The following is an 18,338-nucleotide window of genomic DNA, read 5'->3' on the forward strand; positions in this document are numbered from 1 at the left end:
TCTGACGTTCTATCTCTGCCTGCTTCTGTCTCTCTTTCCACTCACAGCTTCAAAATGACAGCCTCCACACAGCGATTCAGGCAAATATTATACTTTTACTCCACTATAACTTGCAAACTTAAGTTACTATACAGTTACTTTTGTAGATTATTACAAAACACACATTAACTTCTTCAGCTTGAAAATAGTACATCTACACAATGTATCTCGATGCGATGTGAATCCGTGTATGCAGCGTGAGCTTGTAGATCTGCTATTTTCGAAAGATTGTTATACATTTGAAAACTTGTGAAATGGGGACATTCTGCATAATGAGTTTCTACTTTTAGTACTTAAAGTACATTTTTATACTAATACTTTTGTACTTTTACTAAGTACATTTTTAATTCCGGGACTTTTACTTGTAACAGAGTATTTCTACATTGCAGCATTGATACTTTTACTTAAGTAAAACAAATATGAGTACTTTTTCCACCACCACTGTATCTAACAGATATTTGCATTGGCTCTTTATAGCTGTAAGGCAGTAGCCTATTTAGGTCAGTAGGTGTCACTGTAGCCACGTGTCAAATCAGCCAAATAGAATTCACATGCAGCCAATCTAGCGTTCTAAGTACAGCGGCCTGACAGCTCCACGTTTAAGATGAGAAATAAATGTGACTTCTGAACTTGACAGAAACAACATGGAGCCAAATCAGCCTTTATTCAACCCCCCGCTGCACCAACAGAGACACCAGTTTGTAGTGGACTTCGTCCAAAGGAACAACACCAAGAAGGTAAACCCACACACACACACTCACTCACTCACTCACTGTAAAATCCAGAGTGTTAATGTATGTGATTCAAAGGCTATACAAAATCAATAGAACCTGATGCTGTCTGTCAGGGTCCAGGGTCCTAACCCTACCCTGTGGTGTAAAGTAACTAAGTACATTTACTCAAGTACTGTACATAAGTTTGAGGTATTTTATTACAAAACCTACAGTTATCACTTCAGCCCTATATTCAGCCCTTTGAAAATAGCAGATCTACAAGCTCCCTACCTATGTTGAATGCACTTATTGTAAGTCGCTTTGGATAAAAATGCTAAATGACTGCTAAGTGACTGTACTGTAATGTAATGTAATGTACAAGCTCACAATGCGTGGCATCGCGAAGCATTGTGGGCTTGTAGATCTGCTATTTTCAAAAGATTTGTATACATTCTACACATTTGAAAACTTGTGAAACTCGACATTCTGCATAATGAGTATTCTACTTTTCATACTTTAAGTAGCCTACATTTTGATACCAATACTTTTGTACTTTTACCCAAGTAAATTTAGAATTCCGGACTTTTACCAGAGTAAATTCTTGGAGGAAGCACTGAGGATTTGTGTGTTGCCTACTTGTTTAATGGGGGTGCAGTTCAGGTATAGACAGTGGTGGGAAAAGTACTCAAATTCTTTACTTAAGTAAAAGTACCAATACTTATAAAAAATACTCTGTTACAAGTAAAAGTCCAGAATTCAAAATGTACAAAATGTGTAAAAGTACAAAAGTATTGGCATCAAAATATACTTAAAGTACCAAAAGTAAAAGTACTAAATATTTGACACAACGCGTCGCAATGCGACGCGTTGTGAGCTTGTAGATCGGCTATTTTCAAATAGCCTAGGTATAAAATAGGGCTGAAGTGGTTAATGTATGTTTTATAATATCATAATTTATATCTGCAAAGTAACTAGTAACTAAATTTTCAATATAATTGTAGTGGAGTAAAAGTACAATATTTGCCTCTGAGATGTAGTGGAGTAGAAGTAAAAGTATTGGAAATTGGAAATACTCAAGTAAAGTACAAATACCTCAAACTTTTACTTAAATACAGTACTTAAAGTAAATGTACTTAGTTACTTTCCACCACTGGGTATAGAGCTGTGATCGGCTGTCAGTATCATGTTATACTTGATGAGTAGGCCTATTTGTCATAAGCCTACAGATTATTGTGATGAACTACTTCATTGTGTTTTTGGCATCGAACATTGACATTTTTCACCATATGGGGGGAAAAAAAACATGCAAAATAACTGATTATCTCGATGTAATTATTGTAAACACATCATCATCATCATAATGATAATCTGTGCTTGTGCTCTCAATAGGTGGTGGATCTGGGCTGCTGCGAATGCACACTCCTATACAGGCTAAAATTCCATCGTGAAATCGAGGTTCTCAGTGGAATAGACATCGATGGCGACGTGATAAAGAAAAAAATGTAAGGTTGTAAAATGTACAATAATGTCTGGAATGTCTTCATTTACAATGTAAATGATGACATTCCAGACATGATTCATTTATATCAGTTATTCTCAATCTCAACCTGTGGGCTGCGACCGTGAGGATATTGCAAATAATTTTCAAACTCATGGAACATTTGGCCAGCAAATACGCAGAAAATAAGTAACTAAAAAGGTTGATCTGAAATCAACTATTGATCATATATCTTTCTTTCCTGTCGACAAGTAGCTGTTTGGTGTTGTCACTGCAATGGGAGAATATTGGTGTGTTGTTTTTGTTTGTTAAGGCGCAGGCTGGCACCTCTCCCAGCTGATTACCTCCAGCCAGGCGATCGTCCTTTGAGCATTGAGCTGTACCAGGGCTCGGTCTTACAGAAAGACAGCCGCCTCAGAGGATTCGATCTAGTGACCAGCATAGAGCTGTAAGTGGTCATTTGTGTCTATTGGTGTACCTTTCTGTTCTCACTCTACATCAAATATGTGATGAAAATAGCCGATCCACAAGCTCACAATGCGTCGCATTGTTACTTGGTTTCAAAGTAATATTGTGTTGTGTGAGCGTGGCTATGTTGGGTGACACCAGTTCTCAACTTATATACTTATATACAACACATACATTAAGTCATTAGTTACTCTCTCTCTCTCTCTCTTTATTATATCCAGCATAGAGCATCTCCAGCTGGCTGATGTGGAGCTCTTCTCTGAGGTGGTGTTTGGCTTCATGGCCCCAGTGTCTGTGATCGTCACCACCCCAAACTCTGAGTACAACCCCCTTCTTCCCGGACTGGTAGGCTTCAGGCACTACGACCACAAGTTTGAGTGGACCAGAACCGAGTTCCAGACCTGGTTTGTTATTTTTCTATTAAAAGTTTTATCATTTCAGATATTGTTGGCAGATGGTGGAGAATGACGAGAACTATGACAGAGCATGTGTGGTCACCTGATTCGGATGCTATCAATGCATTGAATGGGACATAATCACGTTTTATCAGACCTTTGAATGGGCGAAGTAGGCAACATACTGACCTACCCACGATTTATCAGACCATTAATTTGGTGTTATCAGGACATACTGACCTACCGACGGAGATGACTTATATAAAGTTAAGTTTCGGTTTCGGACCATGAAGAAGTCGCACAGTCTCAAGCGAACTGGAGCCACGAGAGGCACCACCGAGCGAGCTAGAGCGAGCGAGTTGCCCTGCCAAACGTTGCGACGTTCGCTTGAGCCTACTCAGCGCCGTCCGAGTTATATACCGATAGGCACAGAATCGTAAATCATGTTGTGGGGACTGCTTTGCCTCCGGGTAGGTCAGTATCTCCTGATTACGTGCAATGAATGGTCTGATAAATTGCGGGTAGGTCAGTGTGTCGCCTACTTCGCCCATTCAAAAACTTGATAATGTCCCATTCAGTGCATTGATAGCATTCAAAGCCGGTCGTGTGGTACACCAGAGTGCATGTGTTGGACTCAAAACCCACGATATTACAAATTTGCGGAACATTTCCCAGTCTGTGGAGGCCCAAGTAACTCACAATTAGTTCACAAGTTACTCCCCTTGTGAACACCACACCCCTGCTGGTCAACAAAAATGTAAAGTGAATTTGAATGGAATTCTATCTTTCCTCAGGGCTCTGAAGGCGTGTGAGGAGTATGGTTATGAGGTGTACTTTACAGGAGTGGGACAGGCACCACCAGGACAGGAGGCAAGTCACGGCTTCTGCTCCCAAATCGGGGTGTTTCAGAGGCTCGGTACAACAGAAAATGCCTGTGTCATGCCGAGCAGTGATGTAGATGAAGTGTTCTCATACACTCTGGTGAGTCAATTAAAATGTAGCCGTCTCCCTGCAGTTACTGATGTTTTTGGAGCTTGTACAGTTCATAGGTAGACATTTCAAGGCATACACAGAGAAAACAAACTTTGATTATGAAGTCTCACTTCACTGCGTTGTTTCTTTAAGTGGGGTCCGGGGACCCCCAGGGGTCCTTGAGGGAGTTCCAGGTGGTCCCCAGCTAAATGATGGATAGCTAGAAACCAAATGGACCCTTATGGGTCTGTAACTCAGAGTGTACAATGGAACCAAATCGACCCTAACGGGTCCATTTGGTTCCATTTGTACACTCTCAGAGTTAAATTAACATTGATTTTACAATATAAATTGGGGTCCCAGAGATAGAAATGTCATTAAATGGGGGTCTGTAGCCTAATGCATGTCAAACTGGGGGTCCTTGAAATTAAAATGGTTGAGAATCTGCTAGAGCCGTAAAAATCTTCTCTTATGGGGGTCCCTGGCATATCTTTTCAAATGGGGGTCCGCGGGCTAATAAGTTTGAGAACCACTTTAGTGGTCATAAGAGGAAGCATGAAGGCTGCACTTGGCTCCATTTAGCAAATGCATTGCATGGCATTACACTATAAACTTGATTGCATATTGACCCTGGATCCTGTTGTTCTCAAATTGAATTGTATAATGCTGCATTATGTCATCACAGATTTGGGGATGGGATGAGCTTGAGCTATAATCAAAGACATTTCTGGCAACAAGTAGTCAAGTACTGTAATATGAAGGACACCGTCCCACAACATATGGAAACCTCAATGGTAACCTCATTGTAACGGGTCAATGGGTCAGTTTCACATATCGGCCCGGAAGAAGCCGTTAACAGGTTTCTAACAATATCTTTGAATATGGTTCTGAGGTCTAATCCTCTGGAATTGTTTCCATCCCATGTCTTTGTCATTAGTTGTACAGTGTTGCCTATCCTAGTCTCCGTGACAACAACATCTTACAGGGTGTCGTGGTGAATGAGGTGATGTACTGGACTGAGCGACTGAAGAGGGAGAGGATGGAGGAGAGGACCAGAGAGGGGGAGGAAGCTTCTCAAGTTCAAGGTTAAACTTTATGTAACTACCCGGATGGCAATTTGTTGCACAGCCAGCAGTAAATGCAGCCATGAACAGTCAACACACAAACAATACACACAAGAAAAATAGAGTGACACTGTTATTTAAAAAGCAAGTGGCAGCGGGCACAAATCTGTCCTTAAAGCTATTGGTCGTACATCTTGGCAGATTATATCAGTGACCAGATGGAAGCAATCTGAACTCACTGAACAGGGGGTGGTCTTAGTAGCTCTTAATTTGTACACTTAGGAGAGGTCATTTAGATGTGTCTGCAATCTTCTTGCACTTTCTAGCAATTTTGTCTAACCTGTTCTGTTTTTCAAGGTACTGTAAGTGACCCAAACCAGCAAATAAAACAGGTTAGAACAGATTCAGACAATTTTGTATGTGCACTTTGCATGCAGCAGCAGACAATTGTCCAATTGCCTCCAAACCTGGCACAAAACTCGGTCATGGGTCTGGCATTTCAACCGCCTACTTTTGATAGCTTTCTCGATGAAATATTTGGCCACTCGGGTGCCGAGTGGCTAGAGCCAATGAGAAAAAAAGGTTTTGCCATCTCCGTTCACACAATCAGCCCACAAAGTAGTTTCTGAATCCTCTTTGATGCAACTCTTCTACTGTATCTGTACTGTACTGTATCTCTGTGGCTCTGGAATTGTATATATTGCTGCTCTTTATTTTCATCAATCTGACGTGTTTTGACCTAATTTGTCTGACATTTTGTCATTTCTGGTGGACAAATTGTGTGCTAATTGCCATCTGGTTTGTAGCTTAATATAATCTATATGTACATTCATTCATGGAATCTTTTGTCTCTGTATGTGTTTCCTGGCCATAACTCGGGCGCTGTCCAACTGCAAGGGCTACAAACTCTGTGTGTGTGTCCCATATGACCTGGAGGTGTGCAGGACCAACGGTTTCCGAGACCCCAAAAAAAACAGTCTTCCGGACTGTTTCCCTCCCATGTAACTCTGTTGTTTTTGCTTAGCTGGTAGGCATGATGGGAGTGTTCCACTGGTCCAGTTATGGTCCTGCTGTGCCAAGGTCAAAGACCTGTGTGGAACCCTCAGCCACTTCAGACAGCTCCTGCTGGACCACCCCCTGGTCACACTGACACAGGATGCCTCTGCTGTGCTCGTCAATGACCAGCATCAAGGTAACAAAGTGACTAATACAGTGATTCTCAACCGGCGGGCCGGGGCCCCCTGGTGGGCCGTGAGGATATTGCAAGTTGTTCCCCAACTAAATGGCAAAACACTCAAGATCTTTATGATAATTATATCATGTTAAATGGTATTTACATTATTCATTCTGTTATACTGAATCATTAAAAAAAATACATTGTTAAAGAATGGGATTTCCTACAATAACCTTACATGGATGTTTTGACCCATACCCAAAATAAATTGAATCCAAAGTCATAGAATCCTAAAAGTAAGTAGCCTTAGGAACCATCTGTTTCCAATCCATAGGGCAGGAGCCGATCTCCTGTCTCTGTAGCATGAGGCGGCTTGATGTACAAGTGCATCCCCCCAGCCGTGACGTACAAGTACACCACCTGCACATGAGGCTAGTATGTTGCAAGGATTTGCCCCCAATCCAACCCTTGATGCTGATTGCCAAGCAGGGAGGCATCGGGTCCCATTTTTATAGTCTTAAGATATGACCCAGCCAGGGGATTGAACCCCGACCTCCCAATCTCAGGGTGGACACTCCAACCACAAGGCCACTGAGCTGGCAATCCTAGTGCGGTTACCTCTTAAACCCTATAAACTTTGTTTACACTTTTCCCCCTCTACATCAATCATGTTTCCCCAGAATAGAGGGTTGTAAATGTTCATGTGGTTAGTGGTATACGTTAATATTGTGGGAATGGTTCCAGGGAAACTAATACAAAATGTCATTAAAGCGTGCCTTTTCAATGAACATTGAGGTGAAAAAACGATTTGTTTCTGCAAATATTAATTCCACACTGTTTTCTTTGAATTTGTTTGATTCCTCTGTGGTTTATGTTCCTAGATCAGGAGGATGGTGAATATGAAGATTTGGAGGATGCTGGATGTACGGAGACTCGACAGTACTCCCTCAGTGCCATCCAAGAGGATGACTGGGAGTCAGAGCTTTGAATTGCTGGAAGATGATCACTTAAACCGTGTAGTTGACAGGGGTCCCCCAGGGCTCTGTTCAAGGTCCTTTCCCACCCATACCAGTCTTGTCACCGAAAATGGCCGATCTACTAACTAACAATGAATCAAGTTGTGAGCTTGTAGATCTGCGTCACCGGATGCTACGGTGGCGGTATGACCAAAGAGATTCATTCAAGGGGAAAGGTGTGCAGGTGTATTTGCCCTCCACTTACTTATTTTGAACAATGTACAAGTTTACAGCATCTAGCTCATGAAAAACCATTACTCCTCCTCCCACTCTATTTGGCCATATGCTTGTTGCTTTCTGGCTGAGACCGTCACAGTATTGTCATTTGCTTTGTTTTATTCTCCTGCCTCTTTAAAACAGTGGTTCTCAAACGTTTTCATGTCAAGGACCCCCAAACTGATATTTATTTGGCCACGGACCCCCACCTGAATTTTTTTTTGTGCCAGGGACCCCCAGAAGGGAAGATTTGTGTTAAAAAACATGTAATTTTTCAAAAATAGCACATGTACAAGCTCGCAGTGCGGAGGATGAGCTTGTGGATCTGCTACTTTTTGAATAACCAATATATATAAATGGATAAAGTGATTAAAATGATTGTGATTAACTAATTTGGATGGGGATCCCCCCTTTGAGAACTAATGTCTTAAAAGGATCTAACTAGGCATCATTGTAAATAGTACAATAGACATTTTGAGGAGATTCAGCTCGACTAAAGCCAAAACAAGTACCTTTTGCCTCATTTATAATTTGTTCCTTAATAAAACAAGTCATGTAAAGGTTGTCAACTTTTGGTTTAATTTAAAGGTTTGCAGTAACCCTTCCCCTTAAATTACAATTTAATAATGTATAAATGGAGCAAAGTTAGTTCAGCTGGCAGAGAAATACCATATAGGAAGATTTGTTTCCTATATTCCCACATTACACAAAAAGACTAAGGTTGATGCTAGGTCTTTGTAGTAAAATATCCCCATCAACTTTATAACACAGATGGGTTCAACGACTATCTTATTGGTCAACATAAAATATAATCTTAAAAGACAGTCCAAAATAAATAACAGATGTCATCCTCAAGACAAAGAGAACAGTCAGGAATGTATTCAGAATGCAACGTTTTCAGTTAATTCTGATTAAGTACTCAAAACCCATCCACCCATAGTCAGTTATCAGTTATCACAGCCAGCAGTAAATACAGCCATCAACAGTCAACACACAAGAAAAATAGAATGGCACTGTTTTTTAAAGGCAAGTGGCAGCGGGGACAAATCTGTCCATTAAGACCGGGAGCACATGCGTGTCATTTTAGATTTCTTTGGCTATTCAAAATGATTTGGCAAAGCGGGAGCCAGCGAACACAAAAACGCTCAAACAGCTGATTACGTGCACATGGTAATGGTCAATGGCTGTGTGCAGAAGAGATTTTGGCCTCGCCACAGAGCTTTGTGGAATTATAGAAGGAGGAACTGTAGGTTCAAGGACTAGGCTGGAGAGTGGAGGCAGGCTCTCATCTTCTGGACACGCCAACTTCTACACAGGAACAGAACAGAATTAGCCTGACACTGAGCCTTAACATTTTGTTTCACTCCATAGATGCAGTTCCAGACAACATCAAACTGATAAGAACCAGCGTACGCTCGCAGGCCGGGGCCACAGCACTCATGTGTAAAAATGAATCCCATCAAACTTTCAGATGCTGTTTTCCTCTTAGTATGGAGGAAGGTTTAGAGATGGATGTAGAAAAAAAAGAAAACGGTGTCATTCGAAAGGTGCGTGCGTGCGCCCGTTTCTGGAACCAGTTGTAGCACAACTATTAGAGCTTTATGGAAGTGCACAACGCGTTCCTCTGATACAAATCTAACTGGGTATCATGCATCCTGCACATGTTACAAAGCATTTTAACCGTCCGACCGCCGCATTCCCAGTGGGTGCTCGCTGTCTCATGAGCTCCCGAGCACCCACAGGATGACCTTAACGACTTTCCCGTTTCAACTTTTCACGTCCGAAAACTCCATTAACAATTAATGAGAGGGGGAACGGAGCACAACATACTTAATTGCACACTGGAGCTGCATGCCGTTAATTGCAGATCTACAAGCTCACGTGTCCTATTCCTGATGCGTTGTGAGCTTGTAGATCTGCTATTTATTGCGCACGACATCGGCACACAACTAAGTATAGCTGAGGCTAACACGTGGGTGTCAGGTTACATTCAGCTGGTCATGGCGCAGCACTCTGCTCTACAGCTTATCTTTATGATAGATCAGTGGGGAAGGATGCTTTATAGTTTGGAGATCCTTTTGACTAGCAAGTATATGCTGCGTCATGTCATTCACACCGCGACCATCGCTACACATACCCCCCCTCACTTATTTATTTTTTGGCATATATGCACTGATCTCATAAATAGTCTATTTTTTTTTGGCGAGAGAAATAAGCAACCAACGAATTGAAATAAAAACAAATGTATTTACTGCAGTGAGTGATCCCTTGTCGGCGATCAATCGAGTAGTGAAAACCATAACGATATTATGACAGCCGATTTCAAGAAAGAGACTGGTGTAGTGTGAAATGCTTAACGATCAGATGACTCCCCAACCACTTTAAAAGTCACTTCATTAGAGGACTTTCAAATAAATCTCAACACAAAGTAACAAGGTAAAAGAAAATATGAAACGTACATTGCTTGGAAATGACGAACGCGATGAGCATGGCGACAGGGACGATGGCGATCCAATGGTTGTTTGAGAGAGCTGACCGTTTCCGGGTGCGTGGACTCTTCTGGGTGTTAGCCTCAGTCCTGCCGGGGGGGGGTTATTTAATGTATTGAGTCATTTGAAAAAAATCACATAAGCAAACCAACAATGACTTATTTATCTCACTCTCGCTCACCTTTGGACAGCCTCTCCAAGCACTATGAACTGAGTTGCCATGTCCTGGAGCATGGATCTCATCTCCACCATGTAGGTCTCCACCTTCCGCATGCTGTCTGCACTGGGTGCAGCTGCACTGGGTGCAGAGTCCTGTAATGACACAAAGAGCACAACCATCATCAATGACAGCTGCACCTTGCTGACATTTTTTAAAAACATTGTTTTTACTCAAAATTAGCCATTCGAATTTTTACAAATGTTCACGATAAAAAAAAAATAGCAGATCTACGAGTTCAAAGCGCGGCACAAAGTGACGCGCTATGAGCTTGTAGATCAGCTTTTTTTTAATAGCCAACAAATATGCTATATACTCTATCTAAAAATCACACGGCTGCTTTCCCGGTTTTAATGGGTTAAATGTGTGCGGGGGGGGGGGGGGGGGGGGGGGAACGGAAAATCTCGGGAGAAACAAGTTAACACTACACTGACTACAAAACTGAAAAACGTTAATAAAAACAATATGCAAGTATATTCAATGTAGGCCTATGTATTTTTCTTAAAAAAGCAGCATTACAGAAAAGGCAAACATGATGTCCTGCACAAATTATTATATTTGGTAATGAATGGCAAAAGCTGCTCTCAGAGCCCCTTTTATGCCAGGTGAGTACAGGTGATGGCCCAGACCCCCACACCTGGCATTCCTGGCAGCACCCCAAACAAAGGCATACATTTGCATCACTATAGACGAGGGTCGCTCTTCTGACTGTATACGGTAGTGATTGGCTGCCTGCCCGCGTGAATGGACGAGGAGGCGGGTTAGTGGCTCGACGGGCACTATTCGGTGTGAATTTTTTCACTGCTTGTTTTTCAGTCAGTCTTTTACTTTATTTTCTAGGGGAGGCTAAATTTGAGTTGGGCAGGCGGCCGCCTGGCTTGCCTCTAAGGTGGGTACGCCACTGATTAGCACAGTCCTAAATCTATGGTCAGTCACACAATGTGATTTACGACCATGTGGCAATTCTCATCCACCTCCAGTCATTATTACTATACATGTTTTTGTAGGGTACATGTACGATGGTAAGAGCTGCAATGATTATAAAACAAACCCATCCTCCACACTGAGTGATTAATGGGCACTGTCAGGCGGGGCGCAACACCACTGGAGCCTTTCGCCCGGTGCCATATCTTATGGATGCTTCGGAGTGGAACACAGCACATTTTGCACCAAGATTACGGTATAGGTGTGTTAGTTGAGAGTCGTCATGCAATTTAACCCATTAAGATCAGGAACGCAGCAGTGTGTCATTTTTCTTTGGGCTATTAAAAATTGCAGATATACAAGCTCATAGTGTGGCACAGAGTGCCGCGCTATGAGCTTGTATATCTGCTATTTTTGAGTAGCCAAAGGAATCTAAAAATGACACACAGATGCATTCCTGGTCCTAATGGGTTAATATCAGAAACCTTTTAGTATCTGCAAAAATAGCAGATCTACAAGCTCATAGCATGAAGTGATGTGTTATGAGCTTGTAGATCTGCTATTTTTGAATAGCCAATGTATAAAATAATGGTTAAAATATAAAATGACAGATGCTTTCCCGGTTTCAATCGGTTGAAGAAAAGGCTCCAACCTTCTCTATGTGCAGCTCTATGTGCTGCTCTATATGCTGCTCTATGTCCAGCTCTATTGGTCCTGAGATGCACTGGACCAGCCTGATTTTGTCTGGAAGCACGGTGGAACCGCCCTATTATACAACCAAAACTGTTGTAAGATATATTGCAGTAAAATAATCTGTTAATGCAATGCAGACAGAGATTACAATGTTGAACAAATTGCATTTTTGGCCACGAGTGTGCAGCCGTTCTGTAAAAACAAAAATATCTCACTTGATTGGACAAGATTGACCGGACATCGGCGTGTAAAGCGTCTATACTGGCCTGGAATCTGCAAGGGGTCAAAGTTCAAGATGTGTTTTTTGTACATGTGGAGCCATTTAATAAGTGCAAAAAATATATATATAATCAGTTTCTCACCTTTGGAGCTTCCCGTTAGAGGTCATCTGCATGTTCTGCATGGTCTCGGCACACTCCTGGATGTAAGAATAGAAGAGAACGGTGAAAAATGGTGAATGCAGTTTACTGGACATTGTTATAATGATTTATTAGACTCAGGATGTCATTTCCTGCTAATTAGGTGACTTAATTTAACTGACCGCATTTAAAAATATATTTTATACCAAACCAAAAATCCTCCCTCTCACACGTATGCCAGTGATCACCCTCCCCTGTGCCAATGCTGGCACCCGTGCCTAAGGTTTCCCAGCCCTGATGTAGACAGATTTCCTTTTTTCTGGATTGTAAAGAACCATATCTTGGTGGTAATGTTTATTAGTACTTTTTAATGTAAGCTTTTTAGTGCTTCACACAATATAATGTGTAAAGGTGTGTGTGTGTGTGTGTGTGTGTGTGTGTGTGTGTGTGTGTGTGTGTGTGTGTGTGTGTGTGTGTGTGTGTGTGTGTGTGTGTGTGTGTGTGTGTGTGTGTGTGTGTGTGTGTGTGTGTGTGTGTGTGTTGCTTCCTTTACCCATGATTGTTGTCTGCTGTGTTTGACAAGTATGCCAACATTAATGTAACAATGTTCTTATATGCACTTTGTAGCTGGCTGTTTTCCCATTATCTGGCTGCACTGGCAGTGTTTATGTCCTTTGTACAAGGCATTCTTGTTAGAGATGGTCTGATCAGGTTTTTTGGGGCCGATCACCGATCACCTTAACTCAAGGTTTTTCAGGTCAAGGACCCCTTAGGGAGAGATGAAGCAGGGACCCCCACTATATATTGTATAAAATTTGTGTTGCAGATTAAACGTTTTCATAGATAGCTTCATAGACTTGTTTGACAGCATTGTCATCCGTGTATTTATCAGACATTTAAAACTCAGTAAAGTTGACCGCTCTGTACTTGGTCTGCTCTTTTTCCCTCTACACTCTACCTCTTCTAAAGTTCCCCTCAGAATATAATATTAGGGTTCATGTGGTTAATGTAAATAAAAGAAAAAGGTCCTATCACACAAGGATTTGGAGACCCCCCTGTGGTAACTCTGAGGACCCCCTACGGGTCCCGGACCCCCTGTTGAAGACCCCTGCTCTACAGGGAATAGGCTCTATGCACAGCAGCCATATTATCACTTCCTTCACAGGTGTTACCAATGATACTAATGAAGGCTCTGTTCCATTTAGTGTAGCACAGTGGTTCTAAGATTTTTTAATTTCCACGACCCCCACAACTGAGTGTACAAATGGAACCAAATGGACCCTTATTTGAGCCAGGGATGAGCTGTAGGGGGTGCTATGGGTTAGTTATTAGTTCTGGCGCTGGCTGGGGGGCTGGGAGCTCGATGCACGCGCGAGCACGCACCGTCAGCCTTTAACAGTCTTAACACCTTAAAGTTTAAACAATAGAGCACCGAAGTCCTGACGTGACTCGTTCATCCCCAGGTTTGCGGAAGTAATTTCTCTATGGAGAATAACATTGGGTCATCTTAGAATCGTCTCATATAAGAATTGTGGTCCAAAAATAAACACCGCGTGTCGGCGTTATTGTCAGGGAGGAGGCTCTGTATCGTTTATGATAGTCAGTCACTTATATTTGATACAGTCTGTTTCTGGCGAAAATGTAACTAATTCGGCGGAAGTAACATTAGCGTTTTCTCACCGTCAGTTGATGCTTCATATCCATAAGAGTCAACACGCCGGGGTCATTTGTTTATTTTTGGAACACAGTTCTTATTTGACGCGATATTGAATACGTCTATGGGATTCAGAACGGGGGTGGAAAACTGCGAACCAGGTAGACAAACAAAGGATGTGTAAATGACGTCAGACTTCGGCGGTCTATAGCCTCTCAAGGTTCGCGCCGTCAGCGGCGAGCCGTTCTCAATAGCGTCTACCTGGCTGCTTTGCATAACATTAGGCTAATCGAAAAAAGCCATGGACTTGAATTGAATGTGTACATTCCTCTCACAATGAGAGACAACAGTCTCTGCACTGCAGAGTGTGAAGGGGATCGCTTAGAAGAGGACCCAGTTCTCTGAGACAAGACAAAGACAATTGTCTGATTATTTTAAGTACTTGTGTGTGGGTGAGTCTATGTAAAGGGCTTTTATATAAAACTAAAGGGAAAATAAAATAATTTATTAATTGAAACAAAAATAAAAACAACAAATTAACAATGCAACTAAATAATAAGATATCATTACATTAAAAATCACATGTTGAATACAGTATTTCAACTAGCACTGAGCTGATTGGCTATGTGCACATGCAGCGCGTCAGAAAATATAGCCCCCCTAGTTCACAAATCCACAGCTCATCAGGTGTAGCAGAGTGTTTCAGTGAGCAAACACGTTCAACACCCTGACTCTGTTTGACCAGAATGGAACAGACTGAGCCTTCATTAGTATCATTGGTAACACCTATGAATGTTTTCACAATATGGCTGCTGTGCATAGAGCCTATTACTTGATCTCTAGGCTACAGAAAACATTCAGTTGGATATTAAACACACAAGCCACATACGTTCACAGCCGGTAAGTTATAGCTGCAGCCTGACAGTGCGTTACAGAGAGTATACTTCTCTATACTATAGGACGGCGTTTTACCGAGAGACAATATGGTGAATTTACCCCGTGATCGGATGTCCCGATCAGAGCCGATAGAGGCGTCTATGAACCGGCGTCTATGAACTAGACTAGTTGATGCAATGCAATCAACCCGATTAACGACGTAGATCACCAACAACAGTCCACTGTGGTAGCTAATGTGAGATTATGTTCAATTAGGCTTACTTTAAAAGAGAACAAGTAAATGCAATAACGCGCATAATCTCTTATACTTTCAGATGTGCAGTGGTAACCTAGATCGACTTTTAACGGTAACCGGAACGCTCGCCCCAAAACCCCCATTCTTTTCGGTTTAGGCATAGTTTACTGAGGTTCCGTTTAGGAATACCAGGTGGCGACCATTCCGAAGTCGCCGGATGAATGAAAGGAGGAGCAATGAATGAAAACCTTACCTTCAACAGCTGCATTCTCCCCGGGTTGAGATGCAAATAGGACAACTACACACTGTAGGAAAATCCACTGAGTGATACGATTCATTTCTCACCCACAAAGGAATGAGGAAGAAACGTTTTTGTGTGAAAATATTAACTCAAATCGTTCCCAGTGCCGGTGTATAATAAAGTATATTAATATGTAGAGCTTTTAGATCCAACAACAAGACGATCGAGAGAGAGAGGGGGAGAGATCGAGCCGGGTGATGCGTTACAGAGCGCGTTTGGAACCGGTTACTGACTCTCACTGAGTGAAATGTATGAAGTTGCATCAAGTGTCTCATTAGAGTTTTATATAGTTTCACCTTTTCAGTCATCTGATCATCGGCTGATCTATCTGGGATTCTATTGGTCAAGCCCCCATTTGTTTACGTTTAAAGGCGTGGCGGAGTTGAATGAACTAGTAGTAGGCGTCTCACATTGCGGCATTTTTTAACCCTCTGGGATTCTATTGGTCAAGCCCCCATTTGTTTACGTTTAAAGGCGTGGCGGAGTTGAATGAACTAGTAGTAGGCGTCTCACATTGGGATTCTATTGGTCAAGCCCCCATTTGTTTACGTTTAAAGGCGTGGCGGAGTTGAATGAACTAGTAGTAGGCGTCTCACATTGCGGCATTTTTTAACCCTTAAAAGAGACCCGTGGTTAAAAAATTCCGCAATGTGAGACGCCTACTATCCTAGGATTATCCTAGGATAGTAGGCGTCTCACATTGCGGCATTTTTTAACCCTTAAAAGAGACCCTTGGTTAAAAAATGCCGCAATAGAGCACCGAAGTCCTGACGTGACTCGTTCATCCCCAGGTTTGCGGAAGTAATTTCTCTATGGAGAATAACATTGGGTCATCTTAGAATCGTCTCATATAAGAATTGTGGTCCAAAAATAAACACTGCGTGTCGGCGTTATTGTCAGGGAGGGGGTTCTGTATCGTTTATGATAGTCAGTCACTTATATTTGATACAGTCTGTTTCTGGCGAAAATGTAACTAATTCGGCGGAAGTAACATTATCGTTTTCTCACCGTCAGTTGATGCTTCATATCCATAAGAGTCAACACGCCGGGGTCATTTGTTTATTTTTGGAACACAGTTCTTATTTGACGCGATATTAAATACGTCTATGGGATTCAGAACGGGGGTGGAAAACTGCGAACCAGGTAGACAAACAAAGGATGTGTAAATGACGTCAGACTTCGGCGGTCTATGTGAGACGCCTACTATCCTAGGATTATCCTAGGATAGTAGGCGTCTCACATTGCGGCATTTTTAACCCTACATCAGTGGTTCCCAAACTTTTTAGCTCGAGTCTCGAGACCTATTAAGAGATACATTTTATATCTCCCTGGGACCCAAATGAGTGAAAATAGCAGATATACAAGCTCACAACACGTCGCATATTTTAACTACTTATTTAAAGTATTATTTTCCCTCTAATTTTCTTTTTTTGATTGAATTCTTTTGAAAAACGTTTGAATTTATTTCTAACTTCTGACTTTTTTTTTTTCAAAGTTTGGGATTTTGTATTTATTATTTAAAAAAATAATAATAATTAAAAACTAAATGTAGGAAACAAGAAAATAAACTGGTATTTACTCGCGACCCATAAAAATTGGCCCGCGACCCACAGTTTGGTGTGGCTTATATTTACGGATGCTTGGGGTGTGTGTGCTGACGCACATCGTGCGCTTTCCGTCACGCACAGGGTAGCACTAGCACGGGTCCACCCGGAACCGAAGACCCGAGCCGGTTCGGGGCCAAAATATTGACATGTTCCTCAAGCACGGGTCGGATCAGTTCCAATGTCCACGGTCAGGGTCGGATCCATTTGAAATGGATGGACCCGTGTGGACCCGACGACCAGCTTTGTATTATTATATTACTCTCTTTAACCTTCGGTTTTAAAATGAGACGAATGCGTTGTAATTACGCTCCCAAATCCATATCGCCCGTTCTCTCATCGTTTAATGTTAACAGCCGATTGAAACGCAGCCAATCTCACGCGCACCGCACTGCAGTCGCCCCTTAACCTCAATAAACTATGCCTAAACCTAACCTTAATCCTAAACGTAACCTCATTAAAACGGTGCCAAAATCTAACCTTATTTCTAACCTTATCCTCAGTAAAACAAATACAAGAAAATGGGGGCGAGTGTGTTTTGGGGCGAGTCTTCCGGGCGGCTACCCTGCGACCTGCGTAGTAACACAATGGAGGCTTTTTAGCAGGTGAAATGCAAACAAAAGCCACCGAAGATGCAAGTTGGAATGACTGTGAGGCCAGAATGATTTCTTACCTATAGACCACCGAAGTCCTGACGTCATTCGTTCATCCCCAGGTTTGCGGAAGTAATTTCTCTATGGAGAATAACATTGGGTCATCTTAGAATCGTCTCATATAAGAATTGTGGTCCAAAAATAAACAAACTGTCCCGGCGATATTGTCAGGGAGGAGGTTCTGTATCGTTTATGATAGTCAGTCACTTATATTTGATACAGTCTGTTTCTGGCGAAAATGTAACTAATTCGGCGGAAGTAACATTAGCGTTTTCTCACCGTCAGTTGATGCTTCATATCCATAAGAGTCAAACCGCCGGGGTCATTTGTTTATTTTTGGAACACAGTTCTTATTTGACGCGATATTAAATACGTCGATGAGATTCAGAACGGGGGTGGAAAACTGCGAACCAGGTAGACAAACAAAGGATGTGTAAATGACGTCAGACTTCGGTGGTCTATTGGATGTAGTATGAACAGCTCGAGTTAAATGCGGAAATGAAGCGATAAAAAAACTGAGCTCTGCCATGACTATATAGTGTGAGTTAGTAAAGATCCTCTCTCTGCGGTATATATAGCCTTGACGACGCCCCACCCATAAGGAGGAGCACGCAGGTTACAGCGACCGCCTGGGTCTACCGCGTAGAGACAGTTAACATTTGGGGCTTGGGGGTAAGCACATTTATTTTCAATTTGTACATGTTTGGAGTGTCTACGGGGCATAGTGCAGAAAGTCCCTGTCTCCATGGGGCTACAA

At 42.1% G+C, this 18,338-nt stretch overlaps 2 protein-coding genes across 2 annotated transcripts; one reads left to right on the forward strand and one right to left on the reverse strand.

Moving 5' to 3' along the window:
• Window positions 1-683: 683 nt before the first annotated feature.
• Window positions 684-7,311, forward strand: henmt1 (HEN methyltransferase 1; the record flags this gene model as incomplete). The annotated part of the gene is made up of 8 exons (XM_080449692.1): window positions 684-776; window positions 2,142-2,254; window positions 2,570-2,698; window positions 2,940-3,122; window positions 3,908-4,094; window positions 5,023-5,170; window positions 6,174-6,341; window positions 7,205-7,311. The coding sequence occupies 8 exons, from the start codon at window positions 684-686 to the stop codon at window positions 7,309-7,311; spliced, it is 1,128 nt and encodes a 375-aa protein (XP_080305818.1).
• Window positions 7,312-8,680: 1,369 nt separating this feature from the next.
• On the reverse strand, window positions 8,681-18,119 carry LOC308100198 (uncharacterized protein). Its single transcript, XM_080449152.1, has 7 exons — window positions 18,040-18,119; window positions 12,241-12,296; window positions 12,094-12,151; window positions 11,838-11,951; window positions 10,226-10,356; window positions 10,015-10,133; window positions 8,681-8,863 (listed from the first exon to the last, which is right to left on the reverse strand). Coding segments are annotated over exons 2-7 (465 nt in total). The 5' UTR covers window positions 12,282-12,296; window positions 18,040-18,119; the 3' UTR covers window positions 8,681-8,861.
• Window positions 18,120-18,338: the final 219 nt, after the last annotated feature.

Source organism: Gymnoscopelus braueri (assembly GCF_963280865.1).
Source record: "Gymnoscopelus braueri genome assembly, chromosome: 14".
NCBI lineage: Eukaryota > Metazoa > Chordata > Actinopteri > Myctophiformes > Myctophidae > Gymnoscopelus > Gymnoscopelus braueri.

Coding starts and splice junctions, on each gene's coding strand:
- LOC308100198 (XM_080449152.1), bottom strand. CDS start 12,281: ATGCAGAACATGCAGATGACCTCTAACGGGAAGCTCCAAAG. Junction 12,152..12,240: donor TCTAACGGGAAGCTCCAAAG/GTGAGAAACTGA, acceptor GACCCCTTGCAG/ATTCCAGGCCAGTATAGACG. Junction 10,357..11,837: donor TAGAGCTGCACATAGAGAAG/GTTGGAGCCTTT, acceptor GTGTCATTACAG/GACTCTGCACCCAGTGCAGC.